This window comes from Artibeus jamaicensis, unplaced genomic scaffold (assembly GCF_021234435.1).
Source record: "Artibeus jamaicensis isolate MK-2021 breed Jamaican fruit bat unplaced genomic scaffold, CSHL_Jam_final scaffold_1019, whole genome shotgun sequence".
Lineage (NCBI taxonomy): Eukaryota > Metazoa > Chordata > Mammalia > Chiroptera > Phyllostomidae > Artibeus > Artibeus jamaicensis.
The window spans coordinates 34316058-34343248 of record NW_026522025.1 but is presented as its reverse complement, the minus strand read 5'-3'; the positions used below and the strand labels follow the sequence as shown (position 1 = coordinate 34343248).

General features: G+C 37.9%; 1 protein-coding gene across 4 annotated transcripts; it reads left to right on the top strand.

Moving 5' to 3' along the window:
• The first annotated feature begins 81 nt into the window (after positions 1 to 81).
• Positions 82 to 26094, top strand: LOC119056102 (guanylate-binding protein 6-like). Of its 4 annotated transcripts, none has more exons than XM_037154430.2 (11): positions 82 to 185; positions 11631 to 11847; positions 12604 to 12731; positions 16295 to 16404; positions 16603 to 16799; positions 18830 to 19075; positions 20049 to 20329; positions 23041 to 23253; positions 24205 to 24307; positions 24634 to 24827; positions 25822 to 26094. In XM_037154430.2, exons 2-11 carry the CDS (start codon positions 11661 to 11663, stop codon positions 26047 to 26049), a joined length of 1887 nt encoding a protein of 628 aa, XP_037010325.2. In that variant the 5' UTR covers positions 82 to 185; positions 11631 to 11660; the 3' UTR covers positions 26050 to 26094. The 4 variants fall into 4 exon arrangements, with proteins under 4 accessions (XP_037010325.2, XP_053511608.1, XP_053511606.1 ...); XM_053655631.1 differs by having other exon boundaries at positions 96 to 181; XM_053655632.1 differs by lacking the exon at positions 82 to 185 and adding an exon at positions 8263 to 8333.
• The last annotated feature ends 1097 nt before the right edge of the window (positions 26095 to 27191 follow it).

The following is a 27191-nucleotide window of genomic DNA, read 5'->3' as shown; positions in this document are numbered from 1 at the left end:
ATATTCCATGAACTGCTTTCACTTTCAATTTCAGTTTGATGAGATCATTTTAGATTTTACTGGACCAATGGTTATGTTTCTCAGTCTATTTTAGTCCCTATAAAGGAGGGACAGAAAGGTAGAAAGAGCACAGAAGAGCTGAGAGCATCTGAGACAGTTCTCAGACCTGTGTTGCTGTGGTGTAAGTAAGTCCATCTTTTACCTCTCACTTTGTCTGGGACTCAAAACTTGACTTCTGATTCAGACTGACCACTGAAGAGTGGGCAGCTTGCCGGTTGTCTGGCCTGTGGGGGTCTGGGGCTAGCTTTAGTTTGAGGAAGCTCAGCCTGTTTGCAAAGTGAGTTAGGTGCGGGTGTATCCCTGGATGTGCTGCTCTGGAACCTCATCTCAGGGCAGCGGCAAGTAGAGTGGAAGGAGCTCCCATAGGACCCCAGCTGCCTTGCTGTGTCGGTCTCTGTGGTAGGCATTAGAATGCACAGAACATAACAATACTATCAAGAAGCTTGCAGGCAATTATAATCTAAAGAGATAGTTTCTATTAGTTGTATGTATGAGAAAGTTCTGTAGTGTCTGTATAGAAGTAAATTTAGTTTCCACATGCCTGATCTTTATTAATTAAAAATAGCTAGTCAAAACTCTCCCTCCCTTTCTCTGCACCCAACCAACACCCCCAACTCACTCTTAGATTCTTTCTCTCTCTTTGGTGTTTGTTTGCATAACAGCATCCATCTGGGTTTAACAATATGTTCGGGTAATGCTTCTGGAAGTGAATTTTGAAAACCAGTTCTGAACACAATCGAACAGCTGCATTTTGTTATTTTAAAGCTCAAACTTTTGTGGCTCCTCCACATCTAAGAACCCAGAGGCCAAGTTTTTATAAAGCTGTTAGTAGTTGTTGCTGTCACATCTACTTACAGTTTCCTTTAATCTTTATTCTAAGGAGGGGACTGTATAATTCCAGCCATTATAATGCTGCAGTTAGAGGCTCCTGGTCTTGCTATAGTCTGTGTTCCCTACCTGCACTGAGGAATCAGACTAAAGGGAGTGGTATAGGAGCAGTGTGTTTGAATCTGTTTACTGCTTTGCTATGATAAAAAATTATATTGTATATACCTTGTTTCTTAGTATACTATGATTTGCAGATCATGTTGAAATGCACAACCCAGTGGACTTTTGGCTCAGTGCAATTATTGTCAATCAGTCTTCATCTGATTGGACACACAGATCCTGAAATATTATTTTGTGCTGCATGCTATGCTAAGATATAAGATATAAAGTATCTAATATTTTTTCCACTTAAAAATATTTTATTGATTAGGCTATTACAGTTGTCCCATTCCCCCCCTTCATTCCCCTCCACCCTGCACACCCCTCCCACCCACATTCCCCTTCTTTAGTTCAAGTCCATGTGTTATAAGTTCTTTAGCTTCTACATTCCCCATACTATTCTTGCCTTCCCCCTGTCTATTTTCTTTTTTTAATTTATTTTTTTTATTGATTATGCTGTTACAGTTTTTCTATTCCCCCCTTCATTCCCCTCCGCCCTACCCCCCCATCCCCGCCATTACCTCCCCTTTAGTTTATGACCATGTGTCTCAAGTTCTTTAGATTCTATATTTCCCATGCTATTCTTGCCCTCCCCCCATCTATTTTCTATCTACTGTCTATGCTACTTATTTTCTGTACCTTCTCCCCCCTTCTCCTCCTCCCACTCCCCTGTTGCTAACCCTCCTTGAGATCTTCATTTCTATGTTTCCACTCCTGATCTAGCTGTCCTCTTAGTTTGCTTTTGTTTTAGGTGTGGTTGTTAATAACTGTGAGTTTGTTGTCCTTTCACTGTTCATGTTTTTTTTTACTTCTTTTTCTAATTTTATTGGCAAAACAACCTCTGGACGGAACTTCAATTTTACTTCCATTATCTCCTTAAAAACTTACACAATGACTATAAGATATTGCTGAAAGAAATTAAAGAAGTAATTATCCTTAAAAACCTAGGCATAGCTAGGTGAGGCTACTTGTTTAAGCCACGTAAGTAGTAACTGATAGAGCTGGTATTTTAAACAGTATTAAAAGCATCTTGAATATCGGACTTAAAATATAAAACTGAACATTTGAGACATTTGAATGTAAAACCATGTTTATATATTCATATAATGAAACATATACAGATCTCATAGGAAACCATTTTAATATTTACAATGGCAATCAAAAATTTGTCAGAAGTCCCATGGGATAATTGTTCTTTTCTCCCCCACGAAGGATTTTCTTTCTCTATGTTTTAGAGAGAGGGGAAGGGAGAGAGAAAGATCGTCAGTGTGAGAGAGAGAGAGATTGATTGGCTGCCTCCCACACATGCCCCACCTGGGGAGGGGGCCCAGAACCCAGGCAGATATGGGCTCTCACCAGGAACCAAATCTGTGACCTGTTGCTTTGCAGGATGATGCCTAACAACTGAGCCACACTGGCTAGGGTGGATCATTGTACTTTTTTTAAAGGAAGATTTTATTTATTTTCTTTTAGAGAGAGGGGAAGGAAGGGAGAAAAACATCAATGTGTGAAAGATATGTTGATTGGTTGCCTCTCACACACTCCCAACGGGGAACCTGGCCCATGCACAGCCCAGGCATGTGCCCGGACCGGTAATTGAACTGGTGACCTTTTAGTTTGCAGGCCAGGACTCAATCCACTGAGCCATAGCAGCCAGGGTAGATAATTGTACTTTTAATAATTAATTTTTTTAAGTGAAATTTTAGTTTGAAAAGCAATGATAAGAAAATTTCATATACCATACCTTTTACTGAGAGTCACCCACCGGTGGCACTTTGCTAGGTTTGCCTTATTTCTCTTAATATATGTATACACCTCCCTACAAAATATACAGTGATATGTGCATTTTTATTCTTATTCTCATTTATGGAAGTAAGATGCAGAAAGACCCTTCTCAGTTAAGTACTTTGTCCCGTGTCTTTTAAGATTCAGGGCATTCGCTTGCCTTTCCTCTTTGAAATGGAGTCTGCATTTTTTCAGATTGCCTTTATTCCCACACAGCTGTTCCTTTTTCCACTTAACTGCTCCTCTTCCTATCACTCTTCTAAATCTGCAGATAGAAGATGAGCACATAGGGTCACACGCATTAGGGAGCACATTTTGGGAAGTGGTGGTCACTACAAATCTACCATGGGTTACTGGTAAGGAACTTATAGGCTAACTAATGTCTCCGAGGAAGATTATTCTGCCAAGTGAGTTATTGTAGTAGCAAAGCATAGAAAAGTGGATGATCCAGTTTTTTTTTGTTCTTGTGGTATTTTACTTATTTTTTTTCTTGTGGTAAAACCTATATAACAAAACTTACCATCGACATCATTTCGAAGACACACATCAGTGGCACGTACATCCACATTGTTATGCACCCATGACCACTATCCATCTCCAGGTATTTTCAGCAGCCCAAATATAAACCCAGTACCCATTAAATAATACCTCCCCCTTCCCTCTCCTCTAAGCTAAGAAAACCACTATCCTACATTCTGTGTGTATTTGGCGATTTCAGGTATTTCATGTAAGTGGAGTCATACAGTATTTGGCCTTTTATGTCTGCTTCATTTCATGTAGCATAATGTCTTCAAGGCTCATCAGTGTTATAACATGTACCAGAAAATTCTTTCTACAGCTGAATAGTTTTCCACTGTATGTATATATTCTGCATTTTGTTTATCTGTTTATCCCTTGAGGCACATTTGGACTGTTTTCATCTTTTGGCTATTGCAAATAGTGGCTGCTATGAACATTTGTATATAAATACGTGTTTGAGTCTATGCTTTTAATTCTTTTGTTTATATACCCTGAAGTGGAGTCACTGGATCAAATGGTAATTCTATGGTCAATTTTGGGGAAACCACCATGTTTTCTACAGTGGCTGCACCATTTTCTAGTCCCAGCTGTTCAAAGAGTTCTAATTTCTGTACATCCTAGTCAGCATCTGTGTTTTCTTCCTTGTTGTTGTTTGATTATTTGCTACCCTAATGATTGTGAGGTGGCACTTCATGGTGGTTTTATTTGCATTTCCCTAGTGATTAGTGACATTAGGCATCTTTGGGCCATTTTTTTAATCTTTTTTTGAGAATTGTCTATTCAGGTCCTTTGTCCATTTTTAAATCAAAATGTTTTTGTTGTTGCCATTGAGTTATAGGAGTCATTTATATATTATGGATATTAATCCCTTATTATGTATGGGCTATGGAAATACTTTCTTCACTTCACTGTATTGCCTCTTTACTCTATTAATGGGGTCTTTCGATGCACAAAAGTTTTTCATTTTGGTCAAGTCCAATTCATTTTTAAATTTTTACCCATGCTTTCTGGTTTCATATTTAAGTAAGTATTGCCAAATTCAGTGTCATGAAGCATTTCCCCTGTTTTCTTTTTCTCTAAAAGTATTTAGTTTTTATCTCACATTTGATTTATTGATCTATTTTGAATTAATTTTTGTATATGGTGTTAAGGTAATGATCCAGGTTCATTCTTTTGCATATGAATTTCCAATTTTTCTCAGTACCATTTATTAAAAAGACTGTCCTTGCCTCCTTCAATAGTCTTGGCATGCTTGTCACAAATCATTTGATCATATGTGGGAAGGTTTATTTCTGGGCTTTCTATTCTATTCAATTGGTGTAGATGTCTGTCTTTATGTTAGCACCACACTCTTTTTTGATTACTGTAGCTTGATTACTGTAAGTTTTGAAGTCAGGAAGTGTGATGTCTCCACCTTTGTTTTTCTTTTTCAAGATTATTTTGTTTATTTAGGATTCCTTGAGATGTCATATGAATTTTAGGGTGAAAGTTTTTAAACATTTTCTGCAATAAATTTGTTGGATTTTAATTGGATTGAATTGAATCTGTAGATCACTTCACTGATATTGTCATCTTAACGATATGTCTTCCAATTAATAGACAAATAGACAGAATGTCTTTTTATTTATTACTTTTTAAATTTCTTTCAGCAATATCTTATAGTCATTGTGTAAGTTTTTCATCTTTTTGGTTAACTTAACTTCTAAGTATTTTACTCTTTTGGTACTATAATAAATAAATGTGTTTTCTTAAATTTCTTTTCAGTTTTTTCATTGTCAATGTATAGAAACAACAATTTTTGTGTGTTTATTTTATATCTTGCAACATTACTGGATTTTTTTCTAATAGTGTTTTTGTATCTTCATGGTTTCTATGTATATGATCATGTCATCTGTAAAGAGAAATAATTTGCCTCTTCCTCTCCAATTTGAATGTTGTGTATTTCTTCATATTTTCATTTTTATCTGTCTGCAACCTCTAATACTATGTTGAATATAACTGGCAAAACTAGGCATCCTCGCCTTGATTTCGATGTTACAAGAAAAGCTTTTAGTATCACACTATTAAGCATGATGTTAGCTGTGAGTTTTTCACAATGTATGGCCTCGATTATGTTGAGATAGTTTTCTTCTATTTCTAATTTGTTGAGTGTTTTTTTATCATGAAAGTGTGTTGAATTTTGTCAAATGCTTTTTCTGCATCAAGTGATCATGTCATTTCTTCTCCTTCATTCTCTTAATATGGTATATTACATTGATTTTGGTATGTAGAAACATTCTTGCGTTCCTGAAATAAATGTATGATCACAGTGCATAACCATTTTAATGTGCTGCTGATTTTGATTTGCTAATGTCTTGGTAAGAATTTCTGTGTCAGTATTTGTAGAGGAATTTTCTTTTTGTTTTTTTTTTAAGGAATTTTCTTTACAAAGAAAATTTCTGTGTCAATATTTGTTCTGCAATTTTCTTTACTTATAGTATGCTCATATAGCTTTGCTATCAGGGTAATGCTAGTTTCAGAATCAGCAGGAAAATGATCCTTTCTCTTCAATTTTTTTGGAAGAGTTGGGAAGAATTGGTGCTAGTTCTTTAAATGTTTGAAAGAATTCCTGAAACTATCTGGTTCAGGAATTTCTTGTTGAAAGATTGGTTGATTATTAATTTAATCTCTTTGCCAGTTACAAATCTACTCATATTTTTATTTCTTCATAATTTAGTCTTGGCAGATTTTGCATTTCCAGGAATTTGTATACCATATTTGGGTTATGCAATTTGTTGGCATCCTTATTTATAATACTCTCTTAAAAATTATTTTTATTTCTACAGAATCTTTCTTAATGTCCTCACTTAGATACCTGCTCTCAGTAATCTGAGCCTGCCTTTCTTGCCCCTAGTTATTCTAGCTCAAGTTTTATTGTTTTTGTTTCTCTTTTTGAAAACCAACTGTTGGTTTTGTCAATGTTATCTACTGCTTTTCTACTGTCCGTTTATTTTTACCTGCTGTAATTTTTAAATTCCCTTTCTTCTGTTAGTCTTGGGTTATTTTTCCTAGTCCCTTAGGCATCAAGTTAGGTATTATTTGAGATCTGTTTTCTTGTAAGCATTTACAGTTATACATTTCCAGCTTAACACTGCTTTTGCTACATTAGCTTCTTATGTTTTCATTTTTATTTACCTTTAATTATTAAGTAATATTCCTTGGATTTCTTTTTTGACCCATTGGTTTTTGAAGAGTATGTTGCTTAGTTTCTACATATTTGTGTATTTCCAAATTGTACTTCTGCTATTGATTATAGTTTTATTCTATTGTGCTTTATATGATTTAAATCTTTAAACAAGCAACCAAAATATAACTGGAGACATTGAAAAAAAGAATGAACTGACAGTGACCATATGGGAAAGGGGAGGGAGATCATGGGGGAAAATAGGGGAAGGATTTTCAAGGAGCACGTATAAAGGACACATGGACAAAACCAATGGGGGTAGGATTGAGGGTGGGAGGTAGGGATGGGTGGGGAGAAAATGGTGACAACTGTACTTGAACAATAATTTTTAAAAGTGTTAAAAAAGAAACAAATAAAAAAATTTTAAAAAACCACTTTTTTTGTGACCTAACATAATGATCTTTCCTTGAAAATGTTCTAGTCTGGACTGCATGAACTCAGCAAGAGGTAAAAGTCACAGTGACAGAAGTGAGCCAAGGTTGGGGGTTGTGGAGTGCTGTAGTTACCTCTCTGGTAAGAGAGAGAAAACGAGGGCTTTGGAGACAGGTTCAGGGGTAAGCCCAGGATGAACTGCTGCTCCCCTGGTTGGAAGTCTCGTGGGTGTGCTCTTGAGAGGACAGACATGCTGTGAGTCTTTTGTCTCAAGGCTTTTTATCTTTCTTTAGCCAGCGGGAATCCTAGCTAGGGGTCTGAGAAGGGGGTCTGAACAAAATATTTATTATCTTTTCAGGTATGTCCTTCAATATGTTGATTCATCAAAATGTATCTATAGAGGGGTCAGGGTTATTTTCTAGTTGGTTTCCTTTTTAAAGGGTGTCATTGAAGATAAACTGGGACAGAGGCCAGACTGTCCTGGGATTGTTTTGAATGTGTACAGCATCGGCTCCTGAGTGTTCTAGGTTAGAAAAGATAAAGCCTCGTAATTCATTAGCTGGCTATAAATCGCTCAAATTGTCTGGGCGTGTTTAATTTTTTGTCTTAGTTTTCCTTATTCCACTTGTTAAGGACTGTTTTGAGTTTTTTTACCATCCTGCCTTATTTACTTTTTGTTATACTGTCTATTCACATAGATTTGTATTTTTTAATGCATCTGTCTCTTTAAAAGTGTAGAAAATACAGGTGGAATTACAAGCCCAAACTACTGGTTTTACTTACCCATATATTTCCTTTTCCCAGAAATCTTTATATTTTATATGTTTTCTATTTGCTGTCTATTGTGTTTTAACCCAAAGGATTCCCTTAAGAGTTTCTTGTAAGGCAGGTCTAGTAGTAATAAAACCTTCAACCTTTGTTAATCTGGGAATGTCTTAATTTCTACTTCATTTTGAAGGACAGTTGTTGGTTATAGATTCTGGACTGATCTCTTTTTCCTTATAAGTACTACATGCTAACCGATTGTGCCACTGGGGCTCCTGATTTCTTTTTCCTTTTAGCACTTAAATATATAATTCTACTGCCTCTGACTTCCAAGGTTGTTTGCTGAGAAATTGTCTAATAATGTATTGTATGTGACAATTTTCTTCTCTTTTGTTGCTATCAAGATACTCCATAGATTTATCCTACTTGAAGTTGCTAAGTTTCTTGCATTTGTACATCATGTCTTTCATCACATTGGAGTTCTTCTTTTTTTCTTTTAAAAATAGGTTTCATTTATTTATTTTTAGAGAGACAAGATGGGGAGGAGAAAAACAGGAGGAGAAACATCAATGTGTAGTTGCCTCTTGCATGCCCCCTACTGGGGACCTGGCCTGCAATCCAGGTGTGTGCCCTGACTGGGAATCTAAGCAGCTACCCTTTGGTTCTCAGGCCTTCATTCAATCCACTGAGCCACACCAGCCAGGGCCACAATAGAATTATTTTAGCCATTACTTCTCTAAGCAATCTCTCTGCCACCATATTTTTTTTGTGACTCACATAATGCATATATCAGTCTGTTTTTAGTGTCCTACATATTTCTCAGTCTTGTGCATTTTTTTTCATTCTTCCTTCTGCTTCTGAGACTTGGTAATTTCATATGTCCTATTTTCAAGTTTGCTGATTTTTTATTCATCTGATCATGTGTGATGCTGAAGCCCTCTAGAAAAAAATTTTCAATCATTTATTGTATATTCCAGTTTCAAAATTTGTTTAGTTTATTTTTAGAACTTCTATCAGTTGATAAAATAATTTTGTTTACATATTTTCTTTAGTTCTTTGTGCTTTTCTTTAGCTTTTTGAGCATATTGAATATAGCTATTTTGAAGTTTTTGCCTAGTACATTCAATGATTGTGTTTCTTCAGGGACGCTTTCTGCCACTGGTTTTCCTTCTTTTGTATTGTGGGTTGTATTTTCTTGTTTCTTTGTATGCCTTGTGATTTTATTGTTGTTGAAAATTGGGCATTTCTAAAAACAACCACCTTTTCAAGTTCTTTGCACACTGACTTTGTGCTGAGAAAGTCCCACACTAATTAGTGGGCATTGGTTTTGGGCCTTCATGTTATCTTCAGGATAAACCTTAAAGTCTTTTAGGACTTTTATTAACATGCATCTTCTCTGGGCTTGTGTGTGGCTGTTTTAATTTTTCCATTTACATACTGACTTTAATTTTTTATCTTTATTTGAGAACATGCTTATTGATTTTAGAGAGAGGGGAAGGGAGGGAGAGAGAAAGGGAGAAAAACATTGATGTGAGAGAATAATATTGATTGGTTGCCTCTCATACATGCCCTGTCTGGGGATTGAACCCACAACCTAGGCACATGGCCTGACTGGGAATCGAATCCATGACCTTTTGGTTTACAGATTGATAATCCAACCAACTGAGCCTCACTGGCCAGGGTCATACTGCTCTTAAATGTCTTAATTCCCAGAATAATCTCTCCTTGAGGGCTTTGGTGGTCTATTTTTGTATCTACTCTAAAAATGAAAATTTATGTTTCTCCCCTCAATAGTTTATTTATTTAGTTAGTTAGTTTATTCTTAACAGTTCACTTTGGTCAGTACATGTGTGGTCATTTTCCTGCACTAAATGGTTCTGACACTAAATGCCTGGGTTTAGCACATACTCCACCAGTTAAGGACTCTGTCCCCCCAAACTGCCCCATTTTAGATGCCAGACACAAGTGCAGGTTGTCATTTATACTTCTGTATGATTGACTATAAAGGTTCCCATGTCCTCCCCCTCAAGTTTAATAATTTAACAAAATGGATGAGAGAAGTCAGAAAAAACTTGCTTACTAGATTATGGGTTTATTTTGAAAAAGGATAAAATTCAGGAACAGCCAGATGGAGGAGCTTCGGAAGGCAAGGTTCGGGGCAGGGGTGTGAAACTTCCATGCTCGGTGTTCTCTCTGGGTCTGCCACCCTCTGAGGGTCCCCACGTGTTCACCAGCCCGGAAGCTCTCTGGACAACTTCAGTTAGGGTTTCTTATGAAGGCTTCATTCAATAGACATAATTGAATGAATTATTGGCCATTGGCGATTACCTCAGCCTCTAATCCCTCCTATGTCCCCAGAGGACAGGCCGTGTGAGGTTGAAAGTACAACTCTAATCACATGCTTGGCTCCCATAGAAACTGGCCTCCATTCTGTGATTACTTAGGAGCTTTCCAAAATCATCTCATTAATGTAAATTTAAGTGGGATTGAAAGGGGCTTGTTATAAATAGCAAAAAACTGTCATGTCTTGGTACTTATCAGTTCTGGCACTAGTCACGAGTTCTGGAACAAACTAACAATGAATACCAAGGTACCACTGTTGTCTCTTTTCACCTTTATAGCCCTGAATTTCTTTTGAGACTTGAGGACAAAAGAGCAAATATTAGAAAAAAATACTCCCATCATTTTCATCCCTTACAAAATTACAAGGGTTTATGAGCTGTGCCAGCAACAAGAAGGAAGACAAAATACATATTTTTATTATAAGTCACAGTATCATATATTTATAATGACTTGCTACAGGTTTCTGCAGTTGTGCTTCTCTGCAGTTTTCCCAAGTTGCACCCACTGTTTTTCCCTTACTGAGATCCAAATAAGGCAAAAGTGACAAGTTTTCTGGAAGCCCTGCTAAGTTAGAAGAGTGTAAGCAAATTCCTTTCTGCTCCATTCAGTTTGAAGGAGGGAATTGGGAATGAGCTGTTGCCTTAGATGGTCTATTTTATGTCTTCACTCATAATCCCTTGGCCTACGCTTTTGTGGGTCAGTTTAGCTGCAGATTTTCTCAGCAATGCTCACTACTTCTTTCCATCTGAGATATAAGCTATGCCACTACCTCCTCATCCGTGGCCCTTTTGAAATTCATGTGAGGTGAAACAAAGACTTGAAGAGGTAGCTCCCAAACAAGTTAGAACATTGCAAGTAAGGTCTTCACTATTCCCTCTGATCGAGGGAGAGAATTGAATACTGGGTAGTTACCTCCTGCAAACAAAGTGTAATACCACACTGGGGAGTATGTGGGCGAAGGGCAAGCATAAACATCATAGAATTTCCAGCCATTTTGAATGTGGCTTTTTTTGATTGGGTGTTTACTTGGTTACTTTAGGCTTCTGACTATTTTTCAGAAATGCTATAAAGTTATTTTAGTCAGCTTTTGACTTTTTTTGATGTCTCCATGGGAAAGAAGGACTTAAAACTTTCTAGTCTGCCATTTTGTTTGATTGTCTAGGTTTTAATCCTGGCTCTATAACTTACTTACTCAGCCTTTGTGAGACTCATTTATCTCATTGGAAAATGGTTATAATAATTTTTAACTTTCAGGTTCTTGTAAGTACCAATGAGGCCAGGTATGTAAGGTATATATCTCAGAGCTTGGTATATTGTAGGCCCTCAGTGTATGGTAATAATCATTTGAATTTGATTATACTATGGAAGTGGAACTTTGGAAAGTGATAATACCCTGTATATCATCATTAACATCATCAGAGATTTGGGGGGATGATGGAGCAAGCTGTCTATAGTCTGCTATTCAAGGTTACATTTGGTCCCATAGAAAGGACAGAAGTCTCACTCAGTCCTACATTGATGGGTGCTTTGCATAACTCTGAGTCAGAGAATAAATTTGCAATCTTATCTCTACCAGGAGTCTATTCTAGGTTGGGAGGTTGCCTTGATGTCTGGATCCAACATGAGAGCTCCCGTTTGTCTGGTGGAAAACATCAGTGAGCGGCTCTCAGTGAATCAGGAAGCTCTACAGATTCTTGACCAGATTTCTCAGCCAGTGGTGGTCGTGGCCATTGTGGGACTGTATCGCACAGGCAAATCCTACTTGATGAACTGTCTCGCAGGACAGAACCATGGTGAGTGTCGTTTTAGGCAGAGGACAATTTTTTTTCTTAGTTTTCTTCACTGGTCACATGAAAAAGAACTAAACTCCTTTCAATAATCCAAACTTCTAATTCTAATTCTTACAGATAAATAGCTACCTTACCGCAACCTGTTACCATATTTCTTGTTTTATTCCTACTAAGGACATCTTTCCTACTAATGCTCAGGTTCCTACATTCTTTTATCTGTGTAAGCACTGGGCCCTTGCAGTTGTGTCTCTGTTGTCTCACGGCATGTTTTGCTTTCTTTGTAGAATATTTCCACCAACACATAGAGATGTTTGAATATCTGTTATCTTAAAAGTCCTTTGTGAGTTCCCATTCCATTGTGGCCACTAGCCCCACACTTTTTATCACTTTGCATGGCAAAAAAAAATTTCTCAGTTTTCTTTTTTCCATTTTCCTTTCCACTGTCTCTCTTTAATTCATTTTTCCCCTGACTTTGAACATCGACATTCGTTTTAAATGTTCCTGTTCTGGTTATCAGTGGCCTCTCTTTTGTCTGGTTCATGTATACCTCTTTGTCTCCATCTGGATCTCTGGCTGGGCAACATTCTCACAGTTAACATCTCTTTCTTCTTGACTTAGGAAGTAGGAAATTCTTCAGAAATAGAGAAAGCAACACCCTGTATGCTGAGATACTTACATTTTAACAAGTTTTATAATGTAGCTCCTTGACTGGGTAGGTTATCTGCTGTCACATATGTTGCTTTTTCATGTTCCTTGCAGGTTTCCCTCTGGGCTCTACGGTGCAGTCTGAAACCAAGGGCATCTGGATGTGGTGTGTGCCCCACCCCTCCAAGCCTAACCACACTCTGGTCCTGCTGGACACTGAGGGCCTGGGAGATGTAGAAAAGGCAAGTCATAGAGTCACAGATATATCCTTTTCCATCTTATTTTTTCCTTACTTCTATATGATATTTGGTAATTTAACTGCTGTGACTTATTTGTGAATTCTAGAAATCCAGCTATAGTAAACAAGACAAACTTTCGTTTGTTCGACTTTTATTTCTAGGTAAAGTATCACATATACTGGGTCACTTTTTTCATTATTTCTTGGCAGTGGGTAAATGATTTGATTCAATCTAATAAGCATTATTAAACACTTGATTTCTAGGTATCTGGGATTAGTACTGTAAATATTATTGCCCAAAGTATAAGTCCTGACCCCCAAAAGTCTGCAGTCATACGGTGAAGTTCCTCAAGTACTCACGGACCATTTTTCAAGGCTTTGACACACTTCTAAATGAGCTGGTTCTATGAAAGCATGTGTTTGTCCTACAACAAATATTTTAGGATAAATTTTTGATATCGTAGTTTTATACTAAGAGGTGAAAGAAATGATTTCTTCATTTTTGGCTTCCTTTGAGACTTATGGAATGTAGTATCTAAATTTCTATACTGGTCTATTTCTACTGAAAGAGGAGTTAGAAATTCTGTGTTCATTTTTAAAGTTATATATCATACAAAACTATATAGGCTTGGTATCTAAATACTATATTGCTTGTTACCAGTGCCATTTCATCTTATCTTTTTTCCCAGTTATTTTATTTTATTTTTAAAATATATTTTATTACTTATGCCATTACAATTGTTCTATTTCCCCCTTTATTCCCCTCCACCCTGCACACCCCTCCCCCACCATTCCTCCCCTTTAGTTTATGACCACGAGTCTCAAGTTCTTTAGATTCTATATTTCCCCTACTATTCTTACCCTCCCCCCTATCTATTTTCTACCTACCATCTATGATACTTATTTTCTGTACCTTCTCCCCCCTTCTCCTTCTCCCACTCCCCTGTTGCTAACCCTCCATGTGATCTTCATTTCTATAGTTCTGCTCCTGATCTAGCTGTCCTCTTAGTTTGCTTTTGTTTTAGGTGTGGTTCTTAATAACTGAGTTTGCTGTCCTTTCACTGTTCATCTTTTTTATCTTCTTTTTCTTAGGTAAACCCCTTTAACATTTCATATAATAAGGGCTTGGTGATGATGAACTTCTTGAATTTGATCTTATCTGAGAAGCACTTTATCTGCCCTTCCATTCTAAATGAAAGCTTTGCTGGATAGATCAATCTTGGATGTAGGTCTTTGGATTTCATGACATGGAATACTTCTTTCCAGCCCCTTCTTGCCTGTAAGAAATCATCTTGCCTTTTGAGAAATCATCTGACAGTCTGATGGGAACTCCTTTGTAAGTGACTGTCCCCTTATCTCTTGCTGCTTCTAGGATTCTCTCCTTCATTTTAATCTTGGCTAATGTAATGATGATGTGTCTTGGTATGTTCCTTCTTGGGTCCAACTTCTTTGGGACTCTTTGAGCTTCCTGGATTTCCTGGAAGTCTATTGCCTTTGCCAGATTGGGGAAGTTCTCCTTTATTATTTTTTCAAATAAGTTTTCCACTCGTGGCTGTTCCTCTTCCCCTTCTGGTACCCCTATAATTCGGATGTTGGAGCGTTTAAAGGTATACTGAATGTTCCTAAGCCTCTCCTCATTTTTTTTTAAATTCTTGTTTCTTCATCCTTTTCTGTTTGGTCATTTTTTCCCTCTTTCTGGTCCACTCCTTTGATCTGAGTCCCAGTTTCCTTTCCATTACTATTGGTTTTCTGTGCAATTCCCTTCATTTCAATTATTTAGCCTTCATATGTTCCTCTAATATGTGACTAAAATCAACCAGTTCTGTGAGCATCTTGATCGCCAGTGTTTTGAACTGTGCATCTGAAAGTTTGGCTATTTCTTCATTGCTTAGATTTATGGACTCTGGGGCTCTGAGTTGTTCTTGAGCCATGTTTTGATCTGTTTGTGCCTGTTACATATGAGGAGCGGAGCCTTACTTGTTCACCAGGGTAGGGCCACCCAGGTCGCTGGTTTGTGATGCTGTATGTGGGGGTGGGGTCAGAGAGGGACAATGGTGGTTTCCTCTGCCGCTTTCTGCCGCTGGGGCTTGTGCGGTCCATCTCACCACCGCTAGCTCCTTCACTGGTTTATCTGCGTGCGAATGTGTGACCGTGGTCAGCCCTCAGTGGGTCCACCTGCTTCTCCACACCTGGGATCCGCCCACGGCTGCTGGCGCACCTGGGTCGCAGCCTGGGTCAGTCCAGTGGATATTTCCTGCCTGACCCAGCTCTGTTGCTGGCTCTACCCCTCCTAGCGGTTTGGCTGAAGGGTTCGTTGTTGTCAGACTTCTGTGTAGTTCAATTTTCTGTGGTTTGGCTGTGTTTTTGTTGCTAAAATTTTGCTGTTTTTAAACTTGGTTGTGTGAGAAGGTGCAGTGCTTCCACCTACGCCTCCATTTTGGTGGAAGTCTCATCTTATCTTAATTGATTATTTTTGAAAGATGGTGGTCAGGGACATAAATTAATTAATAGGTTATTTTGCCTCCAAACTCCTGTATTGAGTCTTTTAGTTATAAAACCCAGTTTTTACATTTACTCTAGGGAATATCTTTTGATAGCATTTACAAATCAAATAATTTCTGGATTATGCCATTACATGACAATATTATAATTTCTGCAAAAAAAATTAGCCTGGCCTTGAAGACCCTCCATCTGGCTGCACTAGGGTCACTATCCAGCCTTAACTTCTGACCCTAACCTCTGGTTCAGTCAAATCAAATAATGGAAAAACACATGTATCTGGCTATTTCTAATTTCACTTCCATGAATCTTTCTATATGTGGGATCGCCTTTATTTCTTTAAGCCCATATTTTAATAATTCTTAAAGACTCGGATCAAAACTTTGATGATGACTTCATATTATGTACTCATTTCCAGCATTAAGACCTCTATTCTTTCTTGATGGATATCTGAATTTCGATTTAATATTACAGCTATGGGTTTCACTGCTTATATACATTATAAAGATGTAAACCTCTTATAAATATTGTCATCCTTGTTGCATTCATTGTTATGGATATTTGTCACAATTTTGAAACAGTCATCATAAAAGAAATAATTGACATTTTAAACTTAAAAATAGTGGGAGACATTGAGTACCTTCCCATAAACATTTGTTGAATTTAATTGGACACAATTTGAATCCCTGGTTATATCAATTATTGTGTATTATATATGGCCTATGACCAACAAATATATATGGAACAGATATGTGCCAATACCTACCACTGAGTACCTACCTAATTGCACTTCAAATAATCCATTAGTTTATCTATATATGTCATTTTATTTCATCCAATTAAATTTAAAGAAGACTTGTAGAGACAAGAATCCATTTATCTGAAAAATTAGTCATAAGAAATGCCATTGTAATTGTCAAAGCTGATATCTGCATCTATGTCTGTTTTCAAACTTACTTCTTTGGATGGTATGTTACCTGGAATAAAAATGAAAGGCTGGTAGAATCAGTGTCTGAGTGAATTTCCACGTGTAAACTCCTAGCTGTCTGGCCCTAATGTTCTTCCTAGGGTGACCCTAAGAATGACTCGTGGATTTTTGCCCTGGCCGTGCTTCTGAGCAGCGTGTTCGTCTACAACAGCATGGGCACCATCAACCACCAGGCCCTGGAGCAGCTGCAGTATCCTTCCAGGGACCACTCCACCATGGGTCCCGGGGTCTGGGGGATGGAGATCCATCAGCTTCTCCTTCCCTTTCACTTAGTTGCCTTTGGTGGACCAGAAGGAACCAGAGCCAAAGAGTTTTACCACATATTTTTTCTTTTAGAGAAATGTGGGAACTGTGGGTAGGACATTTCTTTTCCTTAACTAGGTCCTAGTTATGTGACAGAGCTGACAGAACTCATCAGGGCAAAGTCCTCCCCTACACCAGATGAAGGAGATGATTCCATGGAGTTTGTGAGTTTCTTTCCAGACTTTGTCTGGACTGTACGGGATTTCACCCTGGAGCTGAAGTTAAAAGGTCGCCCTATCACAGAAGATGAGTACCTGGAGAATGCCTTGAAGCTGGTTCCAGGTAACAGGGCATGACTGGGCAGTGGATGGTCCAGTGCAGGGTGGGAGGTGCTACACACTGTCTGTCATCTCTGGAGTTGCACTTGTGTTTTAAACTAGGTGAAATCTGTAGAAATGGTGGCTGGGAGATGGGTTGAAAGGCCCTAGGGACTGGAGCTTAAGTTCACTTAAGAAAAGTAGAGCTTAAAGCCCAATATAATTACTCAAAACCAATTTTTTATATATATTATAATTTAGCGTCTGACTGTAACCTAGAATACAGTGGTGCTAAAAATGTTCTAAAGACCAGACACTTGTGTTTTTATTTTGGCTTCTTCTTTTTTCTTTTGAGCAAAACAACTGACCAGATATTTGTTATACATGGAATTGCAATGAAAAACGTATTAATGAAAAAAATCCATGCAATTAGATTATTACTTTTCTGAAATAAGGATATAATTTTCATTTAAGTGTAGCTATATCATCTACAAAAAATGACTTTATATTCTAAAAAACCCAAAGCATGCATTATTTCAATGTATGTTACTGTCATATGGCTGGTATCAGAACATTCATTTTACTTTCTATATCATAGCTTTTAAATTTTTTAAATTTTAATTTTGTTTTTTTACATTATTTTATTGTTGTTTAATTACAGTTTTCTGCATTTACCCCACCACCACTCTCCCTGACCTTAGCCATCCCCACCTCCCTCCCTTGCTTCCTCTGGTTTTGTCCATGTGTCCTTTTATTTGCTCCTGAAAACTCTTCCCTCTATCATCTCTTCCTCCCCTCTGGTTACTGTCAGATTTTTCTTAATTTCAATGTCTCTGGTTATATTTTGCTTGCTCGTGTGTTTGTTGGTTAGGTTCCAGTTAAAGGCGAGATCATATGGTATTTGTCCCTCACCACCTGGCTTATTTCACTCAGCATAATGCTCTCCAGTTCCATCCATTCTGTCACAAAGGGCAGAAAAAATGAAACTCAATCACCAATTTACTTCATACACAAAAATAAATTCAAGGTGGCTAAAAGACTTACACCATAGCTTTTTAAAAATTCCCACATTTACCCATGCTATAATTTCAAAACAGGAAGTTATTTTAATGACTTATATTATGTGAGTGTAATCTGATAAAACCTTAAGAGAAATATCAATTCTGATATATTCATTCTTGTCTTCATAATTCTACTTAGGTTTTCTTAAAATATTTAATGAGAAATCGGCTAGGCAGAAGATATTGCCAAATCAAATATACTTTTTTATATTAAAGAGTTTATAGATTAATGATGACATCTTGAAACAAAACTTTAGTCACATATACTCTTTTGGTTTCTGCTACAAAGGAGCTGACACTGTGTACATTATTTTATTATCCTCCTCATAGGATACCTTTACTGACTTTTTAGAGAGAGATGATGGTGGGGGGAGGAGAAAAGGAGAGAGAGAAAGAGAGAGAAAGATTTATGTGATAGAGAAACATGGATTGGTTGCCCCCTGTATGTGCCCCAACCAAAGATACAAAACCCAGGTATTTGCTCTGACTGGAAGTCAAACCTGCTACCTTTTGGTGTACAGGACAATGCTCCAAACAACTGAGATACCCGGCCAGCCTGTACACATTATTTTTAGCATCAGGATGGTTTTCCTTAAATAATCAGGGTGTCATTCCCAATATCGTTTCTTTATGCCTTTTTTGGTTCTCTTCCTTTTGGTTCCACAGTTGAATTTCTACATGGGATCAAGTAGACAAAAAATTACATTTGACCTTTCATTTCAATGGTCATTCATTCAGTAAACCTATATCCTGTTTAAGTCTGGAGATGGCAGAAGTAGGCCTTTTTTTTTTTAACCTAAGTTAGACCTTACCCCAAGTTTCTCCCAGTTTGTATCATTCATAAGTTTGAAGTTTAAAGAAGCATTGTGTGTCTATGCTAAATGAATTATAAACATAGAAGATGACAAAGAGACACAAATCATTTTCATAAAAAGCTTTATGTGCCTTCTTCAAGACTGTTCCTGCTGTAATCTTTGGGTCTTTTTCCCCTCAGGCATGGGCTACAAAGCCCAAAAAGCCAATCTTCCCATAGAGTGCATTCGGCATTTCTTTCCAAAACGGAAGTGTTTTGTCTTTTACCGGCCAATAAATGACAACAAACTGCTAGCCAACATTGAGAATGTTCCAGAAAACCAACTGGATCCTAAATTCCAGGAACAAACCATGAATTTCTCTTCTCACATCTTCACCCACGCGAGGACCAAGATGCTCAGAAAGGGAGCCAAAGTTACTGGGAAACGTGAGTCTCCTTTTCACATACCAAGGGGCTCAGTATATGTTAAATAAATTACATGATGTGTTTTCTAGCTTTTTGTTGGATTCTATAAAAAATTTTGGGTCTAAAGGTATTCATACTCCATGAAGAAATGTGTGTATTTTATAGTAATCACAATTTTAGGAGTATACAAATTCTTATCAAAACCTACAAACTTTATCAGTCATATCTGTGGTTTATGCATATCTGAAGAAATCCTCTACAGATAAAAAAAGTTTCTAATTAGATATAAGAAAAAAACATATTTTCCTGGCTGGTGTGGCTCAGTGGATTGAGTGCCAGACTGTGAACCAAAGTGTCGCTGGTTTGACTCCCAGTCAGGGCACATGCCTGGGTTGCAGGCCAGGTCCCCCATACGGGGCACACAAGAGGCAACCACACATTGATGTTTCCCTCCCTCTCTTTTTCTATGTCTTCCCTCTCTTTTTCCTTCCCTTGTCCTATGTCTAAAAATAAAATAAATAAAATCTTAAAAAAAAAAGAACATGCTATTTTCTCAAGGTAAGTCCTATTTAATAAGTGTAATTTGCAAAAAAAAATAAAAAAAATATTTTGGGAGTTCAGAGCAGTCCAAGAATAACAACCAGCACATAAATCCTTGAAAATTCACTGGAAATGACAGAATTAGGAGTAAATATATCTGATTTGCCCAGCCTCATTTGTCTACCTAGGTAAACATTTATGCTTTTAATTTTTAAATAAGAAGTTATGTTTCTTCAGACAATCTTTAGTTAGTTAGATGATGGTAGGCATCAAATTTTGTTTAGCTCTGTAGCTGAAAGAACCATAAAAATGAAGAGTCAGTAGGACAATGAAGGTGATAATAGTAGAAGGAGGTAGAGTGGTTGTGTGTGTGTGATTCAGAAATGGAGTTTCATATATTCCAATTTGTTGAGTGATAACTTGATTTCCCCCCTTAAATTGCCTGGCTTATTAGGGCTAAAAACTTTGGTAGTGACTTATGTGGATGCCATCAACAGTGGAGCAGTGCCTTGTTTGGAGAATGCAGTGACAACTCTGGCCCAGATCGAGAACTCAGCGGCTGTGCAGAAGGCAGCCGACCACTACAGCGAGCAGATGGCCCAGCGAGTGAGGTTCCCCACAGACTCGCTCCAGGAGCTGCTGGATTTGCACGCGGCCTGTGAGAAGGAAGCCATTGAGATCTTCATGGAGAACTCCTTCAAGGATGAAGGGCAGGAGTTCCAGAAGAAGCTTGCGGTATTTGTCTTAGTACTTGTTTACTCTTTGTGGCCATTCCCTTTGAAGAATGATGCCTAAAAGTGGTTCTCTGGTTCATGGATCTAGTAGTCTGAATTCTTATGAGGGATAGAATTTCAAAGGTCTCCATTTTCTTCTTCCCTTCCACCAAACCTTAGGTACTTTATCCAAAACACGCTCTGATCTCTGAGGCATAATTGATATAGATATATTTCTGAAGTAAATGCTGCAATTGATTTCAAGCTTGCACATGATGCCCAAAAGCTACTCTTGGGATAGTTGCTTTTGGAGAACACTCCCATTCCCAGGAATAAAATCTCTCTTAACAGACCATCTCTCCAGGCTGTTTTTGACTTCTATTATTACTCCTTGTAGTAACATTGTGTCACTGAAGATAGAATCACTGAATATTACAGCAGCAAGGAACCAGAGAGATAAGAAAATGCAAATCCAAAATTTTTGATAAAGAAGCTGAAATCCAGGAAGGTTAAGATTCGTTTTCCTGCCTCATATTGAATTTTCAAGGTTGTGAGCAAATCAAGTCTCGTATTCTTATTTTGTTCCATGTTCTTTTCTTTTCTTTTCTTTTTTTAAATTCAGGACTATTTATTTAAAGCTTAATTTCTCAAGCACACCTTTTTCTTTTTTAAAAGATATTTTATTGTTTATGCTATTACAGGTGTTCCACTTTTTCTCCCCTTTATTACTTTCTGCCCTGTATCTTCCTTGCACCATCATTTCCCAACCTTAGCTCGTGTCCATGAAAGTTCTTTGGCTTCTCTATTTCCCATACTGTTTTTATCTACCCCCGTCTATTTTGTACCTACCATTTATGCTTCTTATTCCCTGTACCTTTTCACCAATTCTCCCCCACCCTCTCCATGCTGATAACCTTCCATGTGATTTCTATTTCTGTGAATCTGTTCCTGTTCTAGTTGTTTGCTTAGTTTGTTCTGTTTTTGTTTTGTTAGATTCAGTTGTTAATAGTTATGAGTTTGTTGTCATTTTACTGTTTATATTTTTATTTCTTTTTGTTAGATAAGTCCCTTTAACATTTCACATAATAAAGGCTCAGTGATGATGAATTCCTTTAACTTGAGTTTATCTGGGAAGCACTTTATCTGCCCTTCCATTTTAAATGGAAGAATAGAGTATCTAAATGCTGGATAGAGTAATCTTGGATGTATGTCCTTGCCTTTCATGACTTCAAATACTTTTTTCTAGCCCCTTTTTGCCTGTAAGGTTTCTTTTGAGAAATTAGCTGAGAGTCTAATGGAAACTTCTTTGTAGGTACATGTCTCCTTTCCTCCTCCCGCTTTCAAGATTTTCTCCTTATCTTTAATCTTGGGTAATGGAATTATGATGCGCCTTTGGTGGGTGCTTCCTTGGGTCCAACTTCTTTGGGACTCTCTGAACTCCCTGTATTTCCTAAAACTCTATTTCCTTTGCCAGATTGGGGAAGATCTCCTTCATTATGTTTTTAAATAAGTTTTCAATTTCATGCTCTTCCTCTTTTTCTTCTGGGATCCCTATGATTTGGATGTTGGAACATTTAAAGTTGTCCTAGAGATTCCTAACCGTCTCCTCGTTTTTTTGGGGGTTTTTTTTTTTTTGAGTTTTTGTTTCTTCATTGTGTTCTAGTTGAATGTTTATTTCCTCCTTCTGCTCCAAACTGTTGATTTGAGTCCCAGTTTCCTTCCCTTCATTGTTGGTTTCCTGTATATTTTGCTTTATTTCACTTTGCATAGCCTTCACTTTTTCCTCTTTTTTGTGACCGTACTCAACCATTTCTCTGAGCATACTGATTACCAGTGTTTTGAACTCTGTATCTGATAGTTGGCTATCTCTTTATCACTTAGTTGTATTTTTCCTGGAGCTTTGATCTGTTCTTTCATTTGGGCCATATTTCTTAGTCTTTGTACACCTGTTATATAGTAAAAGGTGGAGCCTCAGGTATTTGCCAGGGTGGGACAACCTACATTGCTGTTCTCTGGTGCTGTATGTGGGGGAGTAGTCTGAGAGAAAACAATGCGACTTGCTCAGCTTTTAGTCACTTCTTCCATTACCCATAAGCAAGTTGGGCCCTTCTGGTGCTGATTCCTGAGTGGGTAGTTTTGTGTATGTTTGAGGACCCTGTGGGTCTCTCCAATGAACTCTCCTTTGAGGCTGGGAGTTTCTCCCACCACTGCAACCCCACAGGTTTTTTCAGTCAGAGGTTTTGAGGGTTTATTTCCCTATACTGGAACCCTTGGTTGCATGGTCCATCTCACTCTCCAGTTGTTCCTCCTGGTTTATCTATACACAAATGTGGGTCTGCATGGTCCACCATCTGCCACCTTGCCCAGTCCTCCAGTGTCCACCTGACCAGGAGACCTCACCACCATGGCTGCCCTTCTCTACCCCTTCTACCTGTCTGGATGAATATTTCTTCTTTAACTCCTTGGCTGTCGGATGTCCATACAGTTCAATTTTCTGGCGGTTCTGGTTATTTTTTGTTTTTAAATTTGTTGTTGTCCTTCCTTTGGTTGTGCAAGGAGGCAAAGTGTATAGCTACATTTCCATCTTGGCTGGTAGTTTCTTATTCCATGTTCTTCTCCAATAGAATGCTTCTTCTTGAGAACCAGAGCTAGACTTCCTTCTGCCATATTCTTTGGAATTTTATCTCTTTTGTTCCTTTCTTCTGGTGATATCCCTCTATACTTCCCTTGCAGGAAATCATAAAGGATAAGAAGGATGGTTTCATCCTGCAGAATGAAGAGGAATCTGTTAAGTACTGCCAGGCTACCCTTGATCAGCTTTCAGTGGCCCTCGTGGAAAGTATTTCAGCAGGAACTTTCTCTGTTCCTGGGGGTCACAAGCTCTACTTGGAAACAAAGGAAAGGATTGAAGGGGACTATTACAAAGTGCCCAGGAAAGGAGTGAAGGTGAGGAATATGGGAGCATGGGGGCCCTACAGATTAAAGTCAGGAGGGTCTCCTGAAAGCCTGAGAGCACAGTCCCTATTTTGAGTAACATGAAAGCATGGGGATATCATAGCTTTAGCTTTAAGGTCCATTATTTGGTCTTTCTTCCAGAGGAGAGTACAAAGTCCATTCTTAGAAATCAATATGGATTTCCAAAATCCATAATAGACAGAAGAGAAATAATCATTTTTTTCATCCAACAACATGGCATTCAATGTGCAAAGGGCAGACAATTTACAAGTCAGAGTCTTTGTATTCAAAGCTGATCCAAAGAGGAAAGGAAGTCAACCATGTAGACAATTGCATATGGGGTTATAATACTTATGAACCTGAGAAAACTGGCTACATAGGTGATCATAACACATAATGATATTAAAAAATAATAATGATGACAATGATGCACTAATATATTTTTGATTGTTACCATCATAGGCATATCTTTAAGCTCTTTCACTAGATATTTTAATTCATTCAGGAGCATTAAAAAGCAACTACACTTTTTGGGAACATTTAAGACACCTGAACTGAGAGGCAGACACAGGTTAAAATGACTTGCCTAAATTTATAGTCAGCAAATGGCAGAGGGAGGAGCAGTGTTAACTAGAGATATTCCACCCTGGGGAAGCAAATATAGATAAAAAAGCACCAGACAGTGGGTCTGTAGGACTGACCATGGTTCTCAGAGGCTGGAACCTAGAGTGTGGGAATGAAGGAGCACTGGGAGAGAGACAGGAGGGAGACAGGAGGCAGGGGGTATGGAGAACCTCTGGTCACTCTAAGGAGCCTGGACACTGTGTGTGGACCCACGATACAGTTTTAGTCATGAAGGAAAAAGTCCATGGACTTACTTGTTCTTGGTGCATTATTCTTCCCAGTGGAAATCGAAGTTCTTTGCTTCTTCTTGTTTCCTAGGCAGATAAGGTCCTCCAGAAATTCCTGCAGTCACAGGTGGCAATAGAGCAATCTATCCTGCAGGCAGACAAAGGGCTCACAGATGCACAGAAGGTCATAGCAGGTATGGGGCAGGGCAGTTTCTTGCAGTGTCCTTGACAAGTGTGAAAACAACACCTTCCCAAAACAAGGAGCTTGTGTGTGTGTGTGTGTGTGTGTGTGTGTGTGTGTGTAACAGATTCTCCAAAATCTGAAAACAACAAGGCGACATCAGCCAGTCAGGGCCCTTCCCATCACATACTGAAATCTGTTCTTGATGGTGTGGACAAAAGGGCAGTTCAGAGATTTCTTACACCACCCCCCCCTAGTTTGGTTTGGTCTCTGAGCTCAGGAGGGTAAAGATCAGACCTCACTTAGTTTTCTTGCCTCTCTCAAACCTCCCTGGGGCAGAGGAGCAGGCCAGGAAGGAGGCTGCTGAGAAGGAGCAGGAGCTGATGAAACAGAAACTGCAGGAGCAGCAGCAACAGATGGAGGCCCAGAGCAAGAGTCTCAAGGAAAACATAGCTCAGCTGAAGGAGAAGCTGGAGCAAGACAGAGAGAACATAATAAGAGAGCAGAATACGATGATGGAGCATAAACTGAAGGTAAGTCCTGCCATGGCCTCAGTAGTGCTGGAACATCATCATCCTGGGCCCTCAGGTGGGATGGAGGTTACAGCAAGACCATGGAGCAAAGCACATTTACTGCTTGGGATTTATGAGAACTTTGAATCTTTTGACAACTTCCTCTTTCTCTTCCTTTTCCACTTTTTTCTACTTCTTCCTCCCACTTCCCCTTATACTCCTCCCCATCTCTTTTCTTTCTTCTTCAAAGTTTTTGAATCTACTCTACAGGTAAACTCCGGAGAAGTCAGGACAAGCATGTTCCTTCCAATCCTTGCAGAATATAAGTAGAGTTTGAGCTGCTGTTTGGGGCAATTATTAAATGATCTCCTAAGGCCTGATTAAACAGATATTCCAATCACATGTATATCATATGAGCAGTAACTGTTTTATTTTATTAATACCACTGGCAATTATCAGGAACCTTTCTAATGTCCAAAGTCCTTGAGACAGGTCTATGCTTGCATAAAACTATCTAAAAAGTTCAATATTCAAAGCACAGGGAAGTAATAGCTTTTAAGCTTGTTGCATTGTCCCCAAATGTAGATAGGTTACTCAAGTTATTATATAGTATAGGGGGCATGCTCTGATTATCTTTCTGGACATGTTTATAACAGATTTTTGGTTGACTATATTATGCCAAGTGGGACCTAGAATTAGTGCCAGCAGACCAAGGCTTCCTCCCAATTGGTATTATTTGCCTGGAACATATTACATTTGTCCTCAAGTTAGGTTTAGCATTCTTGCAAAACCCTGATGGTACATGAGTGTTAGTTAGGCTGTGAACTATACTTCCTCTAAATGTGTGTGTCTCAGCTTAGCTACCTTTCTTGTTCCAAACATTGCTTTGATAAGGTAAGAGAGAATAATTTTAGTATAAAACAAAGAAAGTTTGGCCAAGTTCTTAAATATAAAATATATTTCTTAGAAAATTGGGGGTTATAAAAGCAGTTCTTCCTTCTTCACTATTTTTTAGGTCCAAGAACATCTGCTTAATGAAGGATTTAAAGAGAAAGCTGAAGAATTGAATGCAGAAATATATCGGTTGAAAAATATGATTGATACTACTCAAGAAAAGGATACACCCTGGATTGCAGAAGCATTAGAAAAATTTGGCAGTGAGCTCACTCTAGTATTGTCAGCTCCTGCTAAACTTGCTGGTAATATTGTGAAAGGTATAGGTGCATTACTTAAAAATGATTAGTTTTCCTTTTAAAAGAAGTATAAAGTGTGGATACATACTCTGGCATATTTTTGGTGTGTATGCTTTGTTTTGTTTTAATTCAGTCAAATTTTAAACATAAAAATTGCCTGCTAGAGAATATCAATGCCTGGTCCACTTTAGATAGAATAAATGCCTGTACACTTTGATATAGTGTGTTTACTTTTGGGAAATATACATGTGCAAATCATATATTACATACATATATATACACAAGTTGGAGCAAAAGTAGGTTTATAATTGTATTCACTTTCAAATACAATAACTAATAAATATTTAATAATACAAGAATAAAGTGTGTTTTGTGTGATTCAAAAGTGGATACAAATTTAAACCTACTTTTGCCCAACCCTGGATCTAAGAAACCCATCAAGACATCACTTTAAATGACAAAAGATTGGAAACTACAGAAATATTCAGCTCTATTAATTGGTAATATAAATTTAGCATGTACATATACTAAATTACTATGTAGCCAATAAATAAATTGAGAGTTGAGCTCTGATTTTACAAATATAGAACAATCTTGAAAATATATTATAAATGAACACACGGTGTGTTACTGTAAAAGAATATAATTACTGTGCACAGACATACATATGTATTCACTGAATGTCTCTGGAAAGATTAGAAACTATGTTCTTGGTAATTCTGGGGAGAACTGAATAGCACTGGGGTAGAAAAGAAACATGCTTTTCATTTTGTGCACTAACTCTTGAATCTTGTAAATAAAGGTATATTACCATTTCACAAACAAATAGTAAGAATATAAGTATAACAGTATTACTACTAGTAGAAGGAATGTGAAATTGGCTATTAGGTGATGAAAGTGCTCACTGTTCTAGAAGCAGTGAGGGGTCTAAAACTAAGATCAGAGTATGTGACAGCACAAAATTTGCACCCTGATCTTATTTGTGTTTTGGCCTTGGTTCTTAATCCCTTATATTTGTTCTAAAAGTAAGATATAAACTTTCAGGTTGCCCTTGGAAATCGCAGAAGAGTATCCTCTTCTTCCTACCTTTGAATTATACTCTTAAGGTGGTAGAAGCAAATTACTAACATAAAATGTGCAATCATGAGAGGGATTGTATCATCCTTCAGAGTGCAGTGGTGGGCTCTCTGCT